At 56.3% G+C, this 19,986-nt stretch overlaps 5 protein-coding genes across 5 annotated transcripts; 2 read left to right on the top strand and 3 right to left on the bottom strand.

Moving 5' to 3' along the window:
• Window positions 1–811: 811 nt before the first annotated feature.
• CMQ_6857 (er associated chaperone) lies at window positions 812–1,983 on the top strand (the record flags this gene model as incomplete). Its single annotated transcript, XM_014320543.1, has 2 exons — window positions 812–1,349; window positions 1,415–1,983. 2 exons carry the CDS (start codon window positions 812–814, stop codon window positions 1,981–1,983), a joined length of 1,107 nt encoding a protein of 368 aa, XP_014176018.1.
• A 980-nt stretch (window positions 1,984–2,963) lies between these two features.
• On the top strand, window positions 2,964–6,050 carry CMQ_6770 (duf455 domain containing protein; the record flags this gene model as incomplete). The annotated part of the gene is made up of 2 exons (XM_014320456.1): window positions 2,964–5,510; window positions 6,015–6,050. 2 exons carry the CDS (start codon window positions 2,964–2,966, stop codon window positions 6,048–6,050), a joined length of 2,583 nt encoding a protein of 860 aa, XP_014175931.1.
• A 1,225-nt stretch (window positions 6,051–7,275) lies between these two features.
• Window positions 7,276–10,610, bottom strand: CMQ_6837 (pab1-binding protein; the record flags this gene model as incomplete). Its single annotated transcript, XM_014320523.1, has 4 exons — window positions 7,276–7,505; window positions 7,569–10,024; window positions 10,093–10,462; window positions 10,550–10,610. 4 exons carry the CDS (start codon window positions 10,608–10,610, stop codon window positions 7,276–7,278), a joined length of 3,117 nt encoding a protein of 1,038 aa, XP_014175998.1.
• Window positions 10,611–14,677: 4,067 nt separating this feature from the next.
• CMQ_6692 (uncharacterized protein) lies at window positions 14,678–15,159 on the bottom strand (the record flags this gene model as incomplete). Its single annotated transcript, XM_014320378.1, has 2 exons — window positions 14,678–14,915; window positions 14,969–15,159. The coding sequence occupies 2 exons, from the start codon at window positions 15,157–15,159 to the stop codon at window positions 14,678–14,680; spliced, it is 429 nt and encodes a 142-aa protein (XP_014175853.1).
• A 2,224-nt stretch (window positions 15,160–17,383) lies between these two features.
• CMQ_6761 (uncharacterized protein) lies at window positions 17,384–18,607 on the bottom strand (the record flags this gene model as incomplete). Its single annotated transcript, XM_014320447.1, has 1 exon — window positions 17,384–18,607. The coding sequence occupies one exon, from the start codon at window positions 18,605–18,607 to the stop codon at window positions 17,384–17,386; it is 1,224 nt and encodes a 407-aa protein (XP_014175922.1).
• Window positions 18,608–19,986: the final 1,379 nt, after the last annotated feature.

Raw genomic sequence — 19,986 nt, 5'->3', positions numbered from 1 at the left:
TACACTGAACGAATTGGGCAGGTTCGAGCGATGACTAAGCAGTCGCGCCGGCCGCGTGCTTTTTGAGGAAGGAGAGAGAATTTTTTATTTAATAATGGGAATAAAAAATGGAACAGTAACAGTTATCTACGGAGACGACTAGAGCAGCCACAATCGATCAGATGAGCCACGTTTTCCTTCTGCCTCCAGGGCTCTTTCTTCCCTACTCGTATACTCTTATCGTCTTCCCTATTGTAAAGGCCAGGGCCGTCCATTCTTCTAGTATCGCCATTGCCCGTCGCTGTTGGAGGCTGTCCGCCCGTGCCAACTCCAGCCGTTTTCGCTAGCCACCCAGCAGCAGCTTATCAAAGCTCGTCTCGACGCCAGGATTTGTCGCACCCCTATTACGATCAAAAAAAGCACGTCAGACGCATCGGCCATCGCATCGCAGTAGTCTCACACGTGCAGACACCAGACACCCGACACCAGACATTCGCTGGCCGCTCGACCTCGTCACCACCTCCTCCACCACTACGGTCACTGACTGGACTATCTGTCCTTTTCGGGGATCTGATCCTCTGGCTGCGACGCAGAGAATCCATTTGCTCAGTCGAGCAACGACTTGAGACGAAGTGCATTGGTCGTTAGACGAACAGTGGTATCTGCCTGAGAACCACCTGGACGAACAAGCCAGCTAATCCTGCCGTCTACGCTTCGCTTTCCTTCTTGGCAGGAGGTAGACCCGGTGTCATCTATTTGACGTGACCACCTACGACTTCCAACTCCACCCTCTTTTTGCCCCCCTCTCCACCTCCCCCCTCACTCCTCCTCTATGCCCAGCGCAACCGCATCCGGGGCCGATGCCTCGTCTAGCGGTGGTGGACGGCACCGTGAGCACAACCAGGGCAACCAAGACCGGTCATACACACCGGAGCAAAAGGCGGCGGTGCTGCGGATTCGTCGCTGCCAGGCAACGGCCTTTTATGAGATCCTCGATATCGAGCGCACAGTGACGAGTGGCGAGGTAAAGAAGGCGTATCGCAAGCAGAGCTTGTTGACGCACCCGGACAAGAACAGCCACCCGAACGCGGACGATGCGTTCAAGATGGTGTCGCGCGCCTTTGGCGTACTCGGGGACAAGGAGAAGCGGGAGAAGTTCGACCGGTACGGCACGGACCCAGACTCGCGGTTTGGCAGTGGCGGCGGTGGCGGCGGTGGCGGGGCGGGGATGAACAACCCGTTCGCATCGCGAGCAGGCGGTGGAGGAGGCGGCGGGATGGGCGGCGGATGGGAGGAGGACATGAGCCCAGAGGAGATGTTCCGGCGGTTCTTTGGCGGCGGCGGTGGCGGTGGGGGGTTCCCGTTCGGAGGTCAGTGCAGCCCCAAGGCGTCAGATCCTTTGCAAAGTCTCTCTCGCTGACATGTGCACACACAGGCTTCGACACCGGACCACAGTTTGTCTTCAACATGGGCGGCGGGCCCGGGTTCCGGGTGCATCAGTTTGGTGGAGCGCGGCCACGGACGCGGCCACGACAAGCTGGCAACAACGCGCAGCAGCCACAGCAGGATCAGAGTCTCTGGTCGACGGTTGTGGGCCTGCTGCCAATCCTGATCCTGTTTGTGCTGCCGCTGCTGTCGTCGCTCTTCTCGGGCGAAGGCACGTCACAGCCGGCGATGCCGCGGATGGTGTTTGACGCGGCCGAGCCGCCATACACGCTGGGTCGGCGGACACCGAACAACGTCAAGTACTACGTGGACCCACGCGACTTCACGCCCTTCCAGGACAATGCGCAGAAGCTGTCGCAGTTGGACAGCTACGCCGACGTCACGCTGGTGCGGACGCTGCGGGCGCAGTGCGAACGCGAGATGCTGCAGAAGCAGCGGCTGAAGGAGGAGGCACAGGGCTGGATCTTCCAGGACGCCGACAAGATGGAGGTTGCCAACCGGCTCGAGATGCGGGCGTGCGATCGGCTCGAGAGGATGAATTATGTGGTGCGACAATGATGGACGGGGTCGGCTGTGGTGAGGGGGTGGGTGACGAACCGAACAGAGACAAAAAGGAGAGAGAAGCGTACGAGTAGTCAGGGCGAGAGAGAGCGAACACAGGGAGCGAGTGGCTGGGCGTTTGGGAGGCGTAATTTTATGACGACGTTCTGGGGAAACCCACAGAGCAACATTTCTGCTGCCTTCTCTTCACAGACTCGCTGCTTGTTTTCTACTTTTTGTTTCTCCTTTTTTACTTGGCATTTCCAGATTACATCCTTCCCTGCCTCGCATAATGTACATAGCCCGGGGTTCTTCTTCAGTCTTTTTACCTGCTGCGTCTTGATATCGTAGTTGAGTATCCGGAAGGAGACTAGTGCCATTGGATTTAACGGACGGTCTAGCGTCCGGTTTGGGCCTATTGTCCTGCTGCTGCTGCCTAGCGCTGGCCGACGTCACCGAGCTGGGCTGGGCTGTGCTGAGTGGCCACTGGTTTGCCTCCAGGCGCCACAGCGAAAGAGGGCGCCAGCGTCGTTCCTTCCCGCGCGTCACCCTTACATAAGCTGTTTACTCGAGTCCGTAACACAGCAATGCTACGTAATCCCGTGTTGAGCGAAGAAGCCTTCCTGTGGTCTTTTGTGCAAACGGCTCCTTTGCCTGAATTCAACGCTGAGAACCTGTTCTCTTTTTTCGCGCAATCCCGTTCTCGTCTTCTGGCCGGTCTCTCAGCGTCCCAGCTTCTTGCTCACCTGTCGTCCCCGCAAAAAAGACCCGCCCTCCGATCGAGGACGTGTGAGGAGTGACGCAATTCGCGGGCTGACTTCCGACCATCACCAGCAGAGCCGTGATCACGATCTGCAAGCGGTTGAATGAACTCGGCCTGCCACCCGCTCTCTCCGGCTTAGCGAAGAAGTCTGCCCGTCGGCGGTCCCCCTTCCCTTGCATCAACTCTGACTGCGCCGGCCATAGCCTCCCCGCGCCATCTCCTCTCTCTGCCGACCATGGTCACCCGAAAGCCTGTGCCGAGCTCGTTCTACGCGGGCGGCGGCACATCGGACGGCCTGCCAGAAAATCTGCGGCCGGCCGTCGGAAAGCCTGCTGGTGGCGCGGACGGCGAGCGGAGCGCATCGCCAATCGCCTTCTCGGGCTTTGAGGAGGAGGAAGAAAACGCCTGGCGGCAGCAGCAGCCAGCCAGAGCGATGGGGCAACAACAGCAGCTGCAGCAGCAGCATAACGATATGGCATCGTCTGCCGTAGCAGGCGTGCCTGTAGTATTGCCCCCCGACGGCGATGCCGGCGTCCTGATCGAGACGAACCCGTTCAAGAAGAAGCTGCTGGCACCGGTGCCGGGCACGAATCCATGGCAGCCCGAAGAAGATGAGCGCAACTGCAGCCTTGGAACGCTCAACGTGGAGGCTCCGCAGATCGTGCTCTCGGATGACACGGCAGCCGGTGGCGTGAGCGGCGTCTGGGGATCGGTTCCTAGCGCGTCCGGACAGCCGCCAGGCAAGCCGTCGCTGGGGCCCAAGGCAGCGCGGCCCGAGTCGAACCTGCTCATATTCGAGCCTGGCGAGGAAACGGAGCGCGCGGCGTGGGACGAGGTGGCCTCGGTGGCTTCGACGGCCCTTCCGCCAGAGCGGGCACCACCATTGCGTCCGACCAGCGCGCTTGGCGGCAAGGCCGGCGAAGAGAGCGAGGAGGCATACGAGAGCCGTCATGCGTGGGACGACGTGGGCGGTAGCAAGCAGGCGACGACAGCCGTGGCTGTAGCGAGTCCTCTCGCGGGGGCAGAGGAGGCTGCCGGAGAGGGCTGGAGCATGGTGGACGACCAGGTCGGACCAGGGCAGCTTTCGAGGCAGAGCACATGGGAGAACTTTACGGACGACGAAGAGGGGGGAAACGAGAGCAGGAAGGGAAAGGTGGTGGACACGACAGAAACATCGACAGCTGTAACAGTAGCAACAGCAACAGCAGCAACAGCAGGGCAGCCGGAACTCAGCATCACGCCAGCGGAGGTGGTCAAGAAAGTACACGTGCAAGGTCCGGTCAGAAGCCTGCTGGACATTGACGACTCAGGGCCACCACCACCACCGCCACGACCAGCAGAAGGTGACAAGACAGAGACGTACCAGATCAAAAAGGTACGGTGGCACGACGCTCAGGCGAGCAAGAATCCGCGAGTGTCGCCGATCCTGGTTCAGAATCGGAATGGACCGTGTCCGCTGGTGGCGCTGGTGAACGCGCTGACGCTGACGACGCCGGCAGACGTGCAGACGGCACTGGTGGAAACGCTGCGGTCACGCGAGCAGGTCAGCCTGGGGCTGCTGCTAGACGCAGTGTTTGACGAGCTCATGTTTGCGCGACGGGGCTCGGCGACGGGCTCGCTGCCGGACGTGGACGAGCTGTACGGATTTCTAAAGGGACTACACACAGGCATGAACGTGAACCCGCGCTTCATCCCGACAGCAGAGGCAACGGCGGCCTTCCGACGCACATCGCCCGATCACGTGACTCCGACCGGACGCAGCGAGCGGCCGATGCCGGGCACGTTTGAGGAGACGCGCGAGATGCAGCTGTACGCGACGTTTGGGATCACGCTAGTGCACGGCTGGCTGCCCTCGCACGACGAGCCGGTGTACGGAGCGATGGAGCGCCACGCGGCTTCGTACGACAGCGCGCAGAACCTGCTGTTCCGCGAGGAGGAGCTGGACCAGAAGCTGAGCAGCGCGACGGGCGACGGACTGACGGACGACGAGCAGGCGCTCTACCAGGACATCCTTCACCTCAAAGCCTTCTTCCGCTCGTCGGCCACGCAGCTGACGGCCTCGGGGCTCGAGGTGCTGGCCGCGTCGATGCAGCCGGGTGCCATCGCCATCCTCTTCCGCAATGACCATTTCTCGACCCTGTACCGACACCCGCAGACGATGCAGCTGCTGTCGCTCGTGACCGACGCCGGCTATGCCGGCCACGACGAGATCGTCTGGGAAACCCTGGTCGATGTGAACGGCGAGCGTGCCGAGTTCTATTCGGGCGACTTCCGGCTGGTCGGCGGGGCCAGCCAGCAGGGGATGGAAGTGGGAGCCGGAGCCGGAGCCGGAGCCGGAGCCGGAGCTGGAGCTGGAGCCGGAGCTGGATTGGCCACGATGGTGTCGCCAGACAGACAGAGCAGCCAGGACCGGTCGAGCGGACAGAACGACGACAGCCACCAAGGGCTGCCTGCCATTGCCATCTCCAAGCACGAGCAGGAGGACCGGGACCTCGCCTTTGCCCTGCAGCTGCAAGAAGAAGAAGAGGAGCGCGAACGGGCCGAAACAGAGCGCCGCAAGCGTGAGAGCCAGCTGTCGGAGCAGTTTATCGAGCAGCAGGGAAAGACCGTATCTGGCAGCCCTGGATCTGGATCTGGTCCCAGTCGCAGCCGGCCGACCGCCAGCAACGCAGCCGGCGGCGGTCTCTACAGCAGCGCGCAACAGCAGTCGGTGGCCGTCTCGCCGCGACGAAGCTCGGCTGCCGTCAGCAACAACAGCAACAACAGCAGCAGCAGTGTCGCCGTCACCAGTCCGGCTCGCTATCGTGGACAGACACAGCCGACGTCGGGATCGCCTCGGCCACAGCCACAAGCACAGCCACAAGCACAATCGCCACAGCCACAGCCACAGCTGCAGCTGCCGCCACAACTGCCGCTGCGACTACAGCAGCAGGTCCGGCCCCTGGTGCCGCCGCTCGGCAGCACCTCCTCCGTCTCCCTCCGGGCCACCAGTCCTCGTCCGCCCGTCCATCGGCCGACCAACGAGGAGGACGACGACGAGGCTCCGCCGTCTTACGAACAGGCGGCCAAGCAGGCACCGTACCATCCGCCGTCCGAACAGCAGCAGCAGCTCCTGCAACAACAACAACAACGACAACAACAACAGCAACGGCAGCAGCAACGACAGCAGCAACGAGAGCAGCAACAACAAGGAGCGCCACTGATCGGCCGGCCGCAACCACTGCTGCCGCCACAGCTGTTCCAGCAGCAGCAGCAGTACCACCAACAGCAGTTTCAGCAGGCGCAGATGAGGGAACGCGATCGCGAATGTGTCGTCATGTAGGATAGTAGCGACGGAAGACGGAAGAAGGCCTGAGCATGGCTATGCGGCTGTTCTCTCGCTGGTCTCATTCTCACTGGTATTTCCTTATCCGTTCTCGTTCTGTACCTTTTCTCTTTTCACTTTCTATAGCGTATTTTGTCACGACACTCAAACGAAATTAAATTACATCTACCATTGCTCCAGCCCTGCCATCACCCGTCTACGCTGTATTGCATGCCGCCTTGGTTGGCTGTCGAGGAGTCTCGTATTGTAATGGCTGGGCTCTGTCTGCAAGTCTGCCCCTCATCGACTCTCGTGACCTGCTCTCGACCGAGTCGGTAGGCTTAGCTCTTGCTTCCTCCCTCAACAATGTACACACCGATTTTCTTCGTCCAATTCGCATCTGCCCTCATCCGGACCTTCGTCCATCCTTTCCATCCTTCCATCCTTCCATCCGTTCATCCATACCCCTCTTACCCACCCCATCAAACAGATCGCACATCAACGCCTCATTCCCATAGAGAACAAGCACCATGGTGCAACAAGACTCGGTATCGTCTGCTGGTCCTTACTTGTCTCCCTATTACACCGCCTCACATGGTTGACCCCATCCCAATATCCCACCCCGTCATCCATACACCTGCCACACTTGCCCGCCCACAAACAAGAATCACTACCCCACCCTTCACCACCCTTCTCTTTCTCGGCTCTTGGTCAGAACATTCGCCCGGAAGACCATCTCTCGTAGAGATCGCCAGAGCGTCAAACATTCCTTTCTCTCGCAAGCCCGTCTTTGCATACCTCAAAACAGAGTACGGACATGTGCAGCCGACGGACCGGTCTTTCCAGACAGTCGGTCTTTAGGCACGAGCCCGGAAATAGCCAGGCAAAGACTGCTTATAAGGAAAAATAAAACTGATTGAGTCTTCGGTGCCTGCTTCCAGACTTTTTTTTGTCATGGCAGCCAAGGGCCAAAAATAGACTGTCGAAGCGAAGACTGCCCCCGATGGGGTCGAGATCGAACAGAAGGGAAACTGGACGTGCAGTGAGTTGCATCCTTGGTCTGTCCCACAGAGCAGTTGCCTATTTCTGCTTCGTCAAAGGTAATGCTAAGGTGCTAGAGCCAAACTGCAAAATCGTTCGGGGAGGCCGTGCTTTACTACAAGAAGCCGGGCCAATAGCAAAACTCGCTTCAGGAGATCAAGCACCCCATTTCGCTGTTCCGCACGGTCACTGGAGACAATCCTCATTTGGTCTCCTCGCCCTCGCCGCCCGCACGACTCTGATGTCCGGAAGAAGGTGGCGGCAGATGGTGGGGAGGCGGCCCTTGATGCGAGTTGTGCCCGTGATTTTGAAAATTCTTGCCCCCGTAGCTCCCGCTGCCATTCCGATGAGGTGGCCCATACTGGTGCATCTGTTGTGGGCTCGTTCCAAATTGTTGGGAGCCAGGATTGTTATAGCCGCCTCGCATGGGCCCTTTTGCTAAAACGTCAGCACTGACATCCACAAGCACATCTCAAGAAATAGTTGGAAGCTTACCACCTTGTCCCGGGTGTTGGGGACCAAAGGCAGGCTGCTGGTACTGCATGCTGGGGCTCATTCCGTACATTGGTGCTTGTCCCTGCTGGGATCCTTGCTGGGCCATCATCGGCGCAGGGACCGGCCGCGGGCTTGGGTAACCGTTCGCCCCAAGTCCTTGCGGAGGCGGCACTCCACCAGCTGCACCGGCGGCACCGGGGGGCGGCATGTATGAAGGATGGGGGCCCGGATACCCCGGCATCTGTTGGCCCGGAGGCAAGATGCCTCCGGGAACAGCCACAAACTGCTGAGGCTGCATCATCGACATCATCGGACCAGACTGCGGTTGCATGTACTGCTGTGGATTGTTCGGGTAGTTGCGGAAGTTATTCATCTGTGGAGTGCCCTGAATGAACGGCATCACCGGCTGGTTATATGCCATCTGCGGCGTCCCACCAACCTGCTGTGCGTACATCGGCACCTGCGTCATGCGAGGCGAGGCATACGACTGTGCAGAGTTCGAATGCATCATCCGGTGATCATCATTGCCGTTGTACGGCATGTGCGGCGCTGGTCCATGCGGCCCGCCTCCTGCATGCATCGGCATTGGCGGCATATGCGACGGCCGTGGAGCCATGTGGCCACCGTGCTGCTGGAGGTGATAGGGCATTTGGTGCGGAACCATTTGCGGCATCCCGTGTGGCAGCGCATGTCCAACAATGGGCGTCACCATCGAAGCCGCCGTAAAGGCTACACGCTCAAAGTACTCCTTGTAAGTCAGTCGCATGGTTGAGTCTGCCTTCTCGTCGTCCTGTGGCTGTCGCCAAGTGGGGGGGGTGTCATAGGATGGCCGCAAGCCGTCATTGTCATCCCACTTTCTGCCCTGTGGAGGCTTAATCGTGCGGATGTGGTCCAGAATCTGGCACTTCTTGGCATCAACCGCCTTCACCTTCCGTCGAATCGGGCTCCTGGGAGATGTCTGCGGCGACGAGGCTGTCACAATGGTCGGTGCTGTTGAGGCCGCTCCGCTGGGATGGATTGATTCCGACATGTTGTTGATGGCCGACTGAGGGCTAGAGCTGGTGCTGGGACCGGCCGGGTTGAACGATGCTGCAAATGGACTCGGTCTAAACTCATGAGTGGTGGGGTTGAGCTTCTGCGCACCAGTTGGGACCGCACTTATACGACGGGAGTAGTTGGGGTCGACCGAATTCGCCGGGCCTGTAGGGGGGGCTCGCATATCACCCATGGCGTTGTAGTGTGCATGAGGCGCTGGCTGCTTTGGGTACCGCGTCTGGTCCATGTTGTTACGAAGGCGCTCCGCAAGATGGCCCGTGCTGGGTCCCTGAGACATGTGCTGGCCACCCGAACGATGGTCCCCACGATACATCTGTGACTGCTGGCGATAATTTTGTTGCATGTATGGAGGACGGGAGTTTGGATGCCGACCAGGCACGGACGGAGAGCCGCCGTGCACAGGCCCGTGTGCCCGGTTGTTTGCCTGCGCTGGCTTCTCCACGGCTGCGCCAGAAGCTGCAGTTGACGGAGCGGTCCCGGAAGTCGTGTTTGTCGCGGGCTTAGAAGCAGGAGCAGGTCCTGTGCTGGAGTTCGGTGGGGTGTTCGAAGCCTTGCTAGTGGCCGAAGGCGAAGTCGTTGTCGAGTCCTTCACTTTAGCTTCGGCTTTGGTCTTGGCAGCCATCTCCTCGACATTCTGTAAAGCCTTCTCCTGAATTTGCTTCTGCTTGGCAGGATCCTTCGCAATAATCGAAATGAGATCGCTGGGAACCGGTGTCGTCAGCTTGAAGTTGGTAGCAAACTTCTTCAGCTCCTGTAGTTTGACCTGAGCATCGGCCTTCATCTTGTGCTGCCGAGCCTTCTCTGTAGCAATGCGCTCCTGTGATGCGAAATTTTTGAAGTCCTTAAGCAAGGCCTTCTCTACGCCGTCTGCTGCGCTCGGTGGCGCGGGGCTGTTGACTGCCGATGAAGTGACTGATGCGGCTGGCTTCGCATTAGGCGAAAAGGCCGCTCGCCCAGGTACAGCAGCCGGACGAAGAGAAGATGACGATGACCCAGCAGTAGCAGTTGGCTTGCTCTTTTCATTGGTCGGCTGGACCGGTTGAGCAGGTTCGGGCTGCCCCGAGCCGCCGATCTTCGCCTCGGGCTGCTTAGCATCCGAGGTTGGGAACTCGGCATCGTTCTTGGGCTCTGGAGTCATGACAAGCGGTGTCACTACAGCCGATGATGGCCGGCTCGCGCCGGAAACAAGTTTTTTCTGGTCCTCGGGCTTCGGGGTCAATTGCTTTCTATTGCTCTGGCCCGGGCCTCCTTTGACCTGTGCCATGATGATGGCTGGGTCGACAGGAGCGCCAACCACCGTGGTGTGGCCGGTAGGGGCACGCCGAGCGGGAGGTGTGTACTTGTTGTCGCGGCCGGAGGAAAGCGGAGGAAAGTCTTGTTGTCGGCGAACGCCACTGTATCTAAAGGGGGTATGTTAGCAATTGTACTTGAGACGTGCTGGATTAGGACGAGCAAAACAGGTACTCACTTGTCCTCTTCGTCGCCTCCATTATCGGTCCCGCCAAAATCCATGACGCGCTCTTCGGCAACGTGGCTGGTGGTAGGAGCAGACTTCTCTATCTCTCGAGCCTTCCTGTCGGCGGAAGCCAGGCGCTCGTTGTACTTAGGGTGGTTCTTGTCGATTGCGGTAGTGTAAAAGTTCTCGTCGTAATCTGTCTTAAGACCAAACAGACGTTCGTTCACCGCAAATTGATCCCAGTCCCCTTTGCTCGACGACGCCCTCTCAAGAGGTCCATCGAGATCTCCGGGAGCTTCGGGCACCCACCGCTTGAGAACACGCTCGTTTCCAGGGCGGCTGTTTGAAATAGCAGTGTCTGTCCGGAATCCAGAACGGGTACCTGTTGGGACAAACATCGCTTGTCAGCAAATTTTCACCTGTATGCCCAATAGCCCAACATATGTAAACGGTCTAGGGCATTGCTTACCATTCTGTGTCTTTCCATCTCCTTTGGCGGAGTTGCTTCCATCCTTTCGTTGAAAGGACATGTTGGCAGAGTCTCGCTTTGCAGTTCCGTTTAAGTTTTCTCCAGGCGTTCGTCGTGGCTGGACCATTTTCAGGTTGAACGTTGAGCCGCTGGGGAGGGTGCTAGCATAAATGCTGGCGATTGGGCGCTGTTGATGAAAGCGGAAAACTTCGTAGAAACTGTGACAGACATTAGCCCTAGTCCATGAGTTTCCGGCGCCTTGGAAGTACAAAACCCCGCGCAAAAGGCCGGGGCAGGATTGTGCGGTACTGATGCTGCATGTGCTTGGTAGCAGTGCACCTCACTGAATGTGACGGCACAAGGTTTACTTGTGGAAACGTACCCAGTAGAAGCAAATTTGCGACGTTAACGGGCACCAGCCGACGTCAAAAAGGCAATTGTCAGATAAGGCCGAGGGAGTTGTGCCCTTGATGGTTTTTCTTTGTACTGGAAAAGGTGGCCGGTATGGAAGCCGCAGATTCGCCGAGCTGAAGGCGACCGTCGAAATGATACCGAGACCCTGATATATCTATCCGCTGTCTCGAAATGGCGCGAAATAGGTTAAAAATCGAACGATGGTAGCGCTTCGATGGATATGTCCATATCGAATCGAGAGGGACGCTGAGAAGGAAGCCGGGGAGCTTCAAATATGCTGCGGGGGGGGGGGGGGGGGGGCAATGCAGCTTCCTATAACTCCGTCTAATGGCCTTGTCGAGTGGGCAATAATCGAGGAAAAGAATTGGAAGCCGAGGCTTCGACGTTGCGGATGAGAGGTGCGACTGTGGAAGCGCAGCAACGAAAGGAAGAATAAAAGGTGGATGCTCCGCCCTTCTCCTTTTATTTGCTGCCGATTAAAAAAAGCAAAGCAAAAAAAGGAGGCAAGGAGAGGAAGAAGGAGAATACAAGCACCACACGGACAAGAACAATAACGGTAACAACGACAACAAAAGAAAGAAGATGGAGGAGAGGGGATGTGGTGGTGAAGGGGAGGTGCCGTTGTTCGTTGAACGTTATGTATTTTTTCGGTCGTCAATTTTTAAAAGGCTCGAAGAAAGATAAGTAAGGGACAGCGATCGGGAGAGAGTGGGTGAGACTGGGCGTTGAGTGGTTAGGCTTGAGCGAAGGAAGGCACAGTGCAAAAACAAAGTGAGAAAACGACAAAGCGGCGGGAAAGAGAGGTGTCTCGTGTTTCGAGGATAAAAGTGGGCCAATGCCAGATCGAAGCTTGTGGGCGTCGTACTCCGTATAGAGGAAAGAGCAACCGACAGAATTTGAATATGCAACATCAGCTGGCACAGCCTGAAGCTGCTCGTGCGTGTGCGTGTTTGTGTGTGTTTGTGCGGGGTGATAGCATGCGCAACAGCGGAAACGCGCAGTTGCTATGGCTGAGCTTTGCTGCTTTCCGGTGCCTCGACGCAGCAATAGGTCGCGGCAGTGGGACAGGGTTTGCCTAGATGCACGGAGTACGAGTGGTCGTAATAGTGCTTCAGTTTGCCCTGTGAGAACGGAGAAAAGAGACGGGAGGGAAGGAGAGGAATGGGTGTGTTTCTGGTTGAGGAAACAGTGGACGGCTGCTAGTGGCCAGATCCTAGGCGGCCAAACGTAAGATAAAACGGGCAGTGGGTTGGCAGGAGGGATGGACCGACTGTGGGATGTGGAAGGAGGGGGAAAGACTAAAAGGGGGGACAGCCTAAAAGCTATCTTACAACGCATCTGTATGAAAAAGCCGGTTTGCGCAGTGCAATTCTTCTACACGAAAAAAAATCCCCCATCTTTTCCTAGCCAAGTCAAAAACCACAATCTGGGGGAGGGGTGGAAGGTGCAGCTACAGGATGCATGAACGCCAGAGAACAAAAAGGAGGCAAGTATATCCACTCGTCAGCCGAAACCCCAATTGCTCTGAATGGGCGGCCAGAGATGAGAGCTGTGAAAAGTACAAAGTGAAGATGGAATGAGCCCTTGGCTCGGCTATTCGAGATCAACGCAGCCTGATGCTGTTTTTCTCTCACTAGAGCATTGCAGGGACCAAGTTCCGGATCTTGGTTCGCGAGAACTCGTGCTGCAGTGCTGCACCCGCTGTTTTCGTCAACTCTGCCAGTGTTCTATCGCCCTTCATTCTTCCGACGTCGAATGACGCGCATACAAGTCCGTGGAACACTAACTAGCTAGCCCAACCAGCACTCAATCTCTGCTTCTTATGCTGTAGCTTTACTGCAATCTGTTCGAATAGCCGGTCTGTGCACACTTGGGAGTTGGATTTCTGTATTTTGTATCTTACATAAAACAGCGCCCAATATGACGTATCATTATTAGGGCTTCTTCCAAGCTCTTACTGTACTATGTAAGATACAATGAGAGCTTTAGATAGCGACACAGTGACGTTTGCACTATGGGAGCGGAGACTAAAAACGCGGCCGCCTTAAATCACACACAGACCAGCTTCCCCAGAATACCAATGTCACGTGTCTATCATTGTGCTGTGCGCCTGCCGTCTTTTTCTCCGGGGGCACCGTTTTACCGGCGTCTATCCTCTTCGTAGACGCAGAGGGTAGCCTGTGTTAGCAACGAAACTTAAGCCTGCTGCTTCGCCTACACTTGGTACTTACATTTGGTCACTTGAAGCGCTGAATAAGAGTTGGTCAAATAATATCCTTTCCTCGGTATTTCAACTCGCTGGACTTATTGGCAGCACAAAATAGCAGCTGATGCGCGGGTGGAGAGACGTCGTCGGCGACGAGAACGCACAATCATCATCCGCCTCTGATCACAAAAGGTGCGAAGTATTGTGTATTTAGTTCTTGCTTTTGGGCGCTCGAGTTGGCAAGCAAGCGAGGTTACAGTGAGGCTGGCTATTGAGTCACCAGTGCCACTCCAGATGAACACATGGAATGCAACATTCTTGGGATTGGGTATGTCTCCTAAAATTGCCACTTCTCAAGTTCCACCATCTTGCTGAACCACGCCCGGTCTGTCAGCCAGCCGGTCGACTAGCTAGGGTGGCGGTAGCAATATAAGCGGCTTTGCCACTGCTTTCATTGCAAAAACCAATTGCAGCCTGACCGATGAAAAGAAATCATTCAGGAGTAGAAGGGTAATGTAATGGTTATGTCAATCAACATGCAGGCAGCAGCGATCTAACAGATGAAGATGTCTCGCACATTACGGCTTTCTTAGAAACAGATTTGTATTTATTCCAGAAAAACAAGATATGGTCGAGAGCAGATAGGGTATGAAACTAGAACAGGTGCGAAAACAAAAGATGCGCCACAGAAAAAATTAACCGAAGAGCGAGCATCTTATTATTTGGGAAGGCCTGCAAAAGCAATTGAATACTCCCAAAAGAACCGCAGAGATGCGGAGATCTATCTACCTGATCAGGAGGTCCCTTCAGAGGGAAAATACTCTTTTCGAGAAGGCTTCCATTGACACAATAAAGAGGAGCCCGTGCATGGGTGAAATGGCGTGGTTGTGCTGATCGCGACGATCGCTAATATTACGAAGCAAAGTTTAAAAAAAAAGTCGGGGTAATGAGCCGCCCTGCGGAATTAATTGAGTTCGCATCAGAAGATGCGGTATTTGCTACCGTTCAGTTTCCCACCAATCGCACACAGATACATACAACGAGCACCTTCTGAGATTGGGCAACCCTCGCTGAGCAGAAATGCGACCTTCGAGCGTCCCATCGTTTTCTTCTCAGCCTTTCGTTCATTCACCCTCCTTCTCACATCGATCCACAAATGCGGTATGAGACCAGGCCTATCTCCTACCAATCGGTTACGATCTTGTGTAGCGCCTTGAGACATACCGTCTAGCGGGTGCCGAGACATTGGATTCACTCGCCGGGTATTAGTCAAAATGGTGCACACAAGGAGAGGACATTTGATTGTGATGCCAGGTAATGCATTCAATGCTTTTCAGGTCCGTTTCTCGCGAGCAAGGGCGCCATTATAATTAGGGCTGTATATACAAAGTGACCCGATTCCTTTTCCGGCATCACTTCCTCGACACTGCCACTGCTCCTTCTCCGGTATCTCATCCAGAAGCACACCCGGCCTCCTGCTGCCTGTTCGACTAGCGAACGCGTGCCATTTACAGGTCGCAGTAGTCGTAGGTGCTGGTGACCGTGACCGTGGGGACGGCGGCGGTCGAGAGGCCAGCGGTGATGCCCCAGCAGCTGCAGGCCGACGCGTAGGCAGCGGCCGACGAGCACTGGGTAGCGTAGGTGGGCAGGGCGGTGGGCGTAGAGGTGACAGCGGCGGTGACAGCGGCGGTGGTAGCGCGCTTGGCCTTGCCGTTGGCAGGAGCCTCAACCCAGGTGGTAGAGAAGCTTTCCAGTGTTAATGATGACTTCCTCAATCTTCTGTCTTGTCTTGTGCTTACACCGGTGATGGGGTCACGACCGTCAGCATGAAGCTGGAGCAGTCTGACTGACGGAGGGACGTGGCCGGGAGGCCGGCACGTGTACCGGTGATGGCACGGTTGCAGTTGTTGCCGGCACAGTTGCGGGCCTCAAAGACGTTGATGCCGGCAAAGGCGACCGAGACGAATGAGAGAACGGCGAAGACCTTCATGTTGGCTAGCTTTGTTTTTCGGTGTCAAAAGACGAGCAGTCGGTCTGGAGTGGAATGGAGGGAAGATGGAGACACGAAGGAGGCTAGCTTTTGAAAGATGGTCTTGTCGGGGTAGATCCGCTCGGGGTAGATCCGCAAAAGAAGAGAATTCAAGTCAAGGCTGGGGCAGAAAGAGGAAGGGATGCGCGGTATATATACTCCCAGACATGGGTGGCCCATTGGTATCTATGACGGAGCACAGATCCCCCAGCGGCTGCTGGTATCTTACATACGAGTACGGAGGAATACGAAGCGGCTGCTAGGTGGGCAAAGGGCTGCCCGCATCCTGGGAACCGAAAAGAAAATATAAGCAGACTATTGTACGGAGTATTTTTGCTGGCTGTCGGAGGGGGGGGGGGGGGTGTGGTTGGGAGCCGAAAAAGTCAGTCTCATACATGAGCTTGAGCAAAAAAGGGCAGAACTCAGCCGGAGTCCGTCCAATATGCAGTGTGGCGTCTGCTCTGTCTGCATGTCGCACGCCCCCTTCATGGACCGTTCAGCCAGCCTATGGCAGCGGTCGAGAGCGCAACGGAACAGTATTTTTCGTTTTGGGCTAGCTCCAGCCTTTTAACTCTTTCAGGCGGACCAGACCTTTATCATACAGGGGGTGACGCCCTGTTGGGACTAGTGGGAGGGGCACGGCCAACCCGTTTACAAGTACTTCTAGTTGCGAAGCGAACGGGCAGGTGGTACTGCTATACGTCGTAGTACGCAACTTGGACAGGAGAGGAAAGTGCGAAGCCGAGGATATCGAGGGAGTGAGGATGATTATGACTGCGAAATTAAGTGAGGGTATGGAGTGAGGAGAGAGTACGGAGTACGGAGTACGGAGTATATGGAGAGCAAATAAAGTGGAGAGGGAGAGGGAGGGGAGAAGAGGGGACGCAGTCACAGCAATGCGCACACACGTGGCAGGCAGTACTCTACCACGACGTATGTATCTGACTCGTAACCCGTACTTTATTGTTTCCAAGAATACTCGTGAATAGGATGGACGTGCGCCTTGGCGGCTGGACAGAGTAGGATCGCATTGGCGCTGTTGCACTGGACGATTATTTATTTCCAATATTTTTGACGCCCGACAACGCTGCAATCAAACGGGTTCTGCACCATCACAATATTGAAGGCTGACGGCCTGCATCGCATCAGCCGCTCTGACGCAGGAATAGCACACCGCCAGCTGGCCCAATCTGAATGGTTCTAGATTAGTTACGACTTTCCGTCCTGCAACGCCAGCTTGGCGTCCTGTCCGTCTGATCCGGATAGGCAAGGTGGGCCCATAAGAGAACCCTGTCAGCCCCCTCCAGAGTCGGCCAAGATTTCCCGTCTTCATTCCTTCCTTTGTCGAGTTCAATGCAAGGCACGTGGACACCAACAGAAGGCTTGGTGAGACCGATAGCCGGCCGAATTCTGGACTAAAGCGAGGTCCCCCAATGGAAGAAATCCTACGACGTACTCCGTACTAGCATTTCACCAGTCCGAAGTTTTGACCGAGCCAGCACCTCAAGAGGCACCGTATTGCTGCATTCGGCTCTGCAATGCTCCGTAGGCCAGACGTGATTGATTACGCGATGCCAGCCGTATCGTCCTCTCCGAGTGCGACATTGGAGAGCATGTCCACATATCCAGTCAAGATCACCAACATCCCACGATGAATCGCCCGCTGCCTGTCCCACGTGGCAGCTCTTGTCGCTGGCACCCTGCCGCTGGCGAGTGCGCACGCCGTCCCTTTCTGCTCTGATCTTGTCTGGTCTCACCACCGCAGCCAGCAGTGAGATTTCGAATACATCTCGTGCTTTGTGCTCTTGATCCTAGCTCTCGATTGGCCCACTCGGACCAGACGAACACATCTGTATCTTACGGAGTACGCATCTCTTTCGATGCCGTGCATGGGGCTCATTGCCGATTCCCTGGCCAGCCATATCTCTCTTGTAAGCACGTGTGGGATTCCCAGTAATAAAAATATTCATGCAGCCTACCATCATATTTCAGGCGGTCCCATAGAAAAGTTTCGTGTCTCCACACTTTAATCCCAAATTTAGCCTCAAGACTCCGGACTCCGAACTTCCCGTACTTGGAATTCACACTTTCCCTGAACGCCTCGCTGATTGCATTCGTCATCTTTTCTTTAATTTTTTTATCCGTCTTGCAATGCGAGCAGTTTGGCCCGACCATGCTTGCCGGCTCACCAAGGGTCAATCGGCGTGCTGATGTCTACATTGACAATGTTGCCTGCTAGCGTCTGTCCAGCAACGGCGTGTGTCGGTCCATAGTGGCCGTGCAAGTCTTGGTCCAGATTCTCTGTGACGATGTCGAGCCTTGGCGAGCCTTGGTGAAAGCTCGCCGAGCTTCCACTATGGTCACGGCTGTGCATCGGCGACGGGATGTAGCCGCTGTACTGTTTCGAATCTGGCGTTTGCTGCATCCCGACACTCGCAGCTGAAAAGCCGCTGATGGCACTGACACCACTGACGGCGTGCGCTCTTGCGGCCGCTGGTGCAAATCTGGTCCAAGTAGAGCTCGCCCAGTTGGAGCTTGCCCTCATGGCCTCTTCTCCCTCTTGCGAGGCAGCTGGAAGCTCTGGTATGAACCCGCCATCGACGCCGAGCTCTGCCGGCCGACGACATGTTCCTCTGTTGCTTGAGCTGGCCGCAGAGCTGATGCTGCCTCCATTCAATAGGTGTGCTTGCCGCAATCGCTGCCACGCCGATTGTCGACGGTGGCTTGAAGAATCGACGCTGCTGCTGCAGTCGGCTCCCACGCTACTTGAAGATCGCCATGTCGGCCTGTTCTGAGAACGATGGGGCAAGTTGGAAAATCTGACTGCGCCAGAACCGACTCTGTCTCCAGAAATGGATTGGCCTGGACTATTCATGGTAGACCCAAGCATGTTTGGGAGGGCCGACTCTTCCACTGGAGTGACCACGGCGTGTGAGCTGCCCACTGTTGGGGTATGTGATAGGCCCGAGATGGATGGCGTGTGGCCGCCTGCCAACGTGGCCGTTGTCTCTCTCTCCAGCAGATCGGCGTAGTCGAGTTGGTCGACTTGGGACGGTGTCGGCACGATCTTGTGATGTGATGTCCTGATCCCGCTGCCACTGTATTCACCGCTGCCGCCGCTTCCACCGCCACCCGAGCCATGAGCTGACCGTCTTTGTGCGCTGCGTCGAGAGGATGCATTTTGACGTGTTGCGGCTGTCTTACGCAGGTGTCGGATGACCCAGATGGTAATCGCCACACAGACAACGAGCATGCCGACCAGGCCGCCGACAATTCCGCCGATCTGCACGCTTGTAAGCTCAGATGACGAAGTAGAAGATGCCAATGTGTCTCTTGGCACAGCTCTGGAGAGGGTTTCGGATACGGTAGAGTGCAGGTCGGGGTGTTCTTTGGCAGCGCCAATGGGCATAGCAGCGAGCGGGGCGATAAGGGAGGCCAAAAGCAGACCGCTATGCCATGTTGGCCAGCAAACCCTTGTCCGAGGCATGCCTGCATGTGTGATGGAAATCAGTACGTATTCCAGGGCTCGCTGCGAGGGGTGTCCTCTGTGGATAGAGTGGTGAAATCATGGAATTTTTCGAGTCCAGGCTCATGCGTAGCCGTCCCACAGCGCTGGAGAGAGGAAGGAGTCACATAATAAACGAGAGAAAAAGAGGGGAAAGAGAAATGGAGGGAAAGAAGGGCATGGCTGACGAGAGCGCGATCAAAATGGCAAAGGCAGAATCGACGGGAAGAAGGAGCCTCAGTGTCGCAGTACTTGTCTAGCAACATTCAATTCGTCGGATCCAGGTGCAAAATTGACGGTACAACCTCGAACGTAGCAGTGTCGAGGTCAGACTTTTCAGAGCCTACAAAGAGCAGGCTACTGCTACCATTGCGGCGCGGACTGGAAGAAGGCTTAGGAGGGATGCTGACACCGTTGTCAGCTCCAGACTTGCATCGTGGCTGGGGCCACTGACGACGACGACGCCCCCACCACTTGTATTACTGCCCAATTGCAAGCTTACCACGCTCTTGTAGATATGCCCACAATTGGACAAGGCATACGCTGGCGGTGGATGACACACCTGGTGTATTTAAAAGTGCGCCGTATTGGCGGAAGGATTGCTGAAAGTTAAGAGGCTATGGACCTTGTCGCTTCGTAGCCGTAGGGCTGCGGCCACACGCCGAAACTGGAAGTTGGGCCGCGGGGTGGAGGGAAGGAGCAGACCGATCAGCAAACGAAGGCACATATATGGGTTCGTGGGAGGCTGGTTTAACTCAGGTCCCTCTACCCAGTACGAAATGTGACGGAGGCAATGGAAAACATGAGCGGGATTGAAGAAAAAGAATGAAACGAAACGCCGCAGACAGGCGGCGATGACAAGTCGTAGATCACCAAAAGTCTTTCCCGACCGTCTTGAAGAGTTCATGCGAGAAATGCGAGAATTGCGGCCAGCTGACCAGAGTCCAAGACGGCAGTCGATTATTGCCGAATGCAGCGGAACAGCTACAGTGCAACCGCATGCACACATACGAGTACATAGTATCATATCCCCTTGCCCGGGACAGCAAGATGGCCGCAATCATGCATATGCCTTCGGGCCTGTTTGGCCAACGACATTCCTTCGTCACCCTCCACCACGATCTTCATCGCCCAAAACGTCCGCATCCATCGCCGTGAGGCAGCAAAAGACGCCTTGGCGATTGGCTGGCGTCTCCCTCGTTGCCAGAAGCCAAGTGTAGCACTGTTCTCTGTTGCTTGAGGGGTAGTTGCCTGCCGGGGGTTTTCACAAGTTATGTCCTTGT

This window comes from Grosmannia clavigera, assembly GCF_000143105.1.
Source record: "Grosmannia clavigera kw1407 unplaced genomic scaffold GCSC_108, whole genome shotgun sequence".
Lineage (NCBI taxonomy): Eukaryota > Fungi > Ascomycota > Sordariomycetes > Ophiostomatales > Ophiostomataceae > Leptographium > Leptographium clavigerum.
This window is presented reverse-complemented; position numbering and strand designations above follow the sequence as displayed.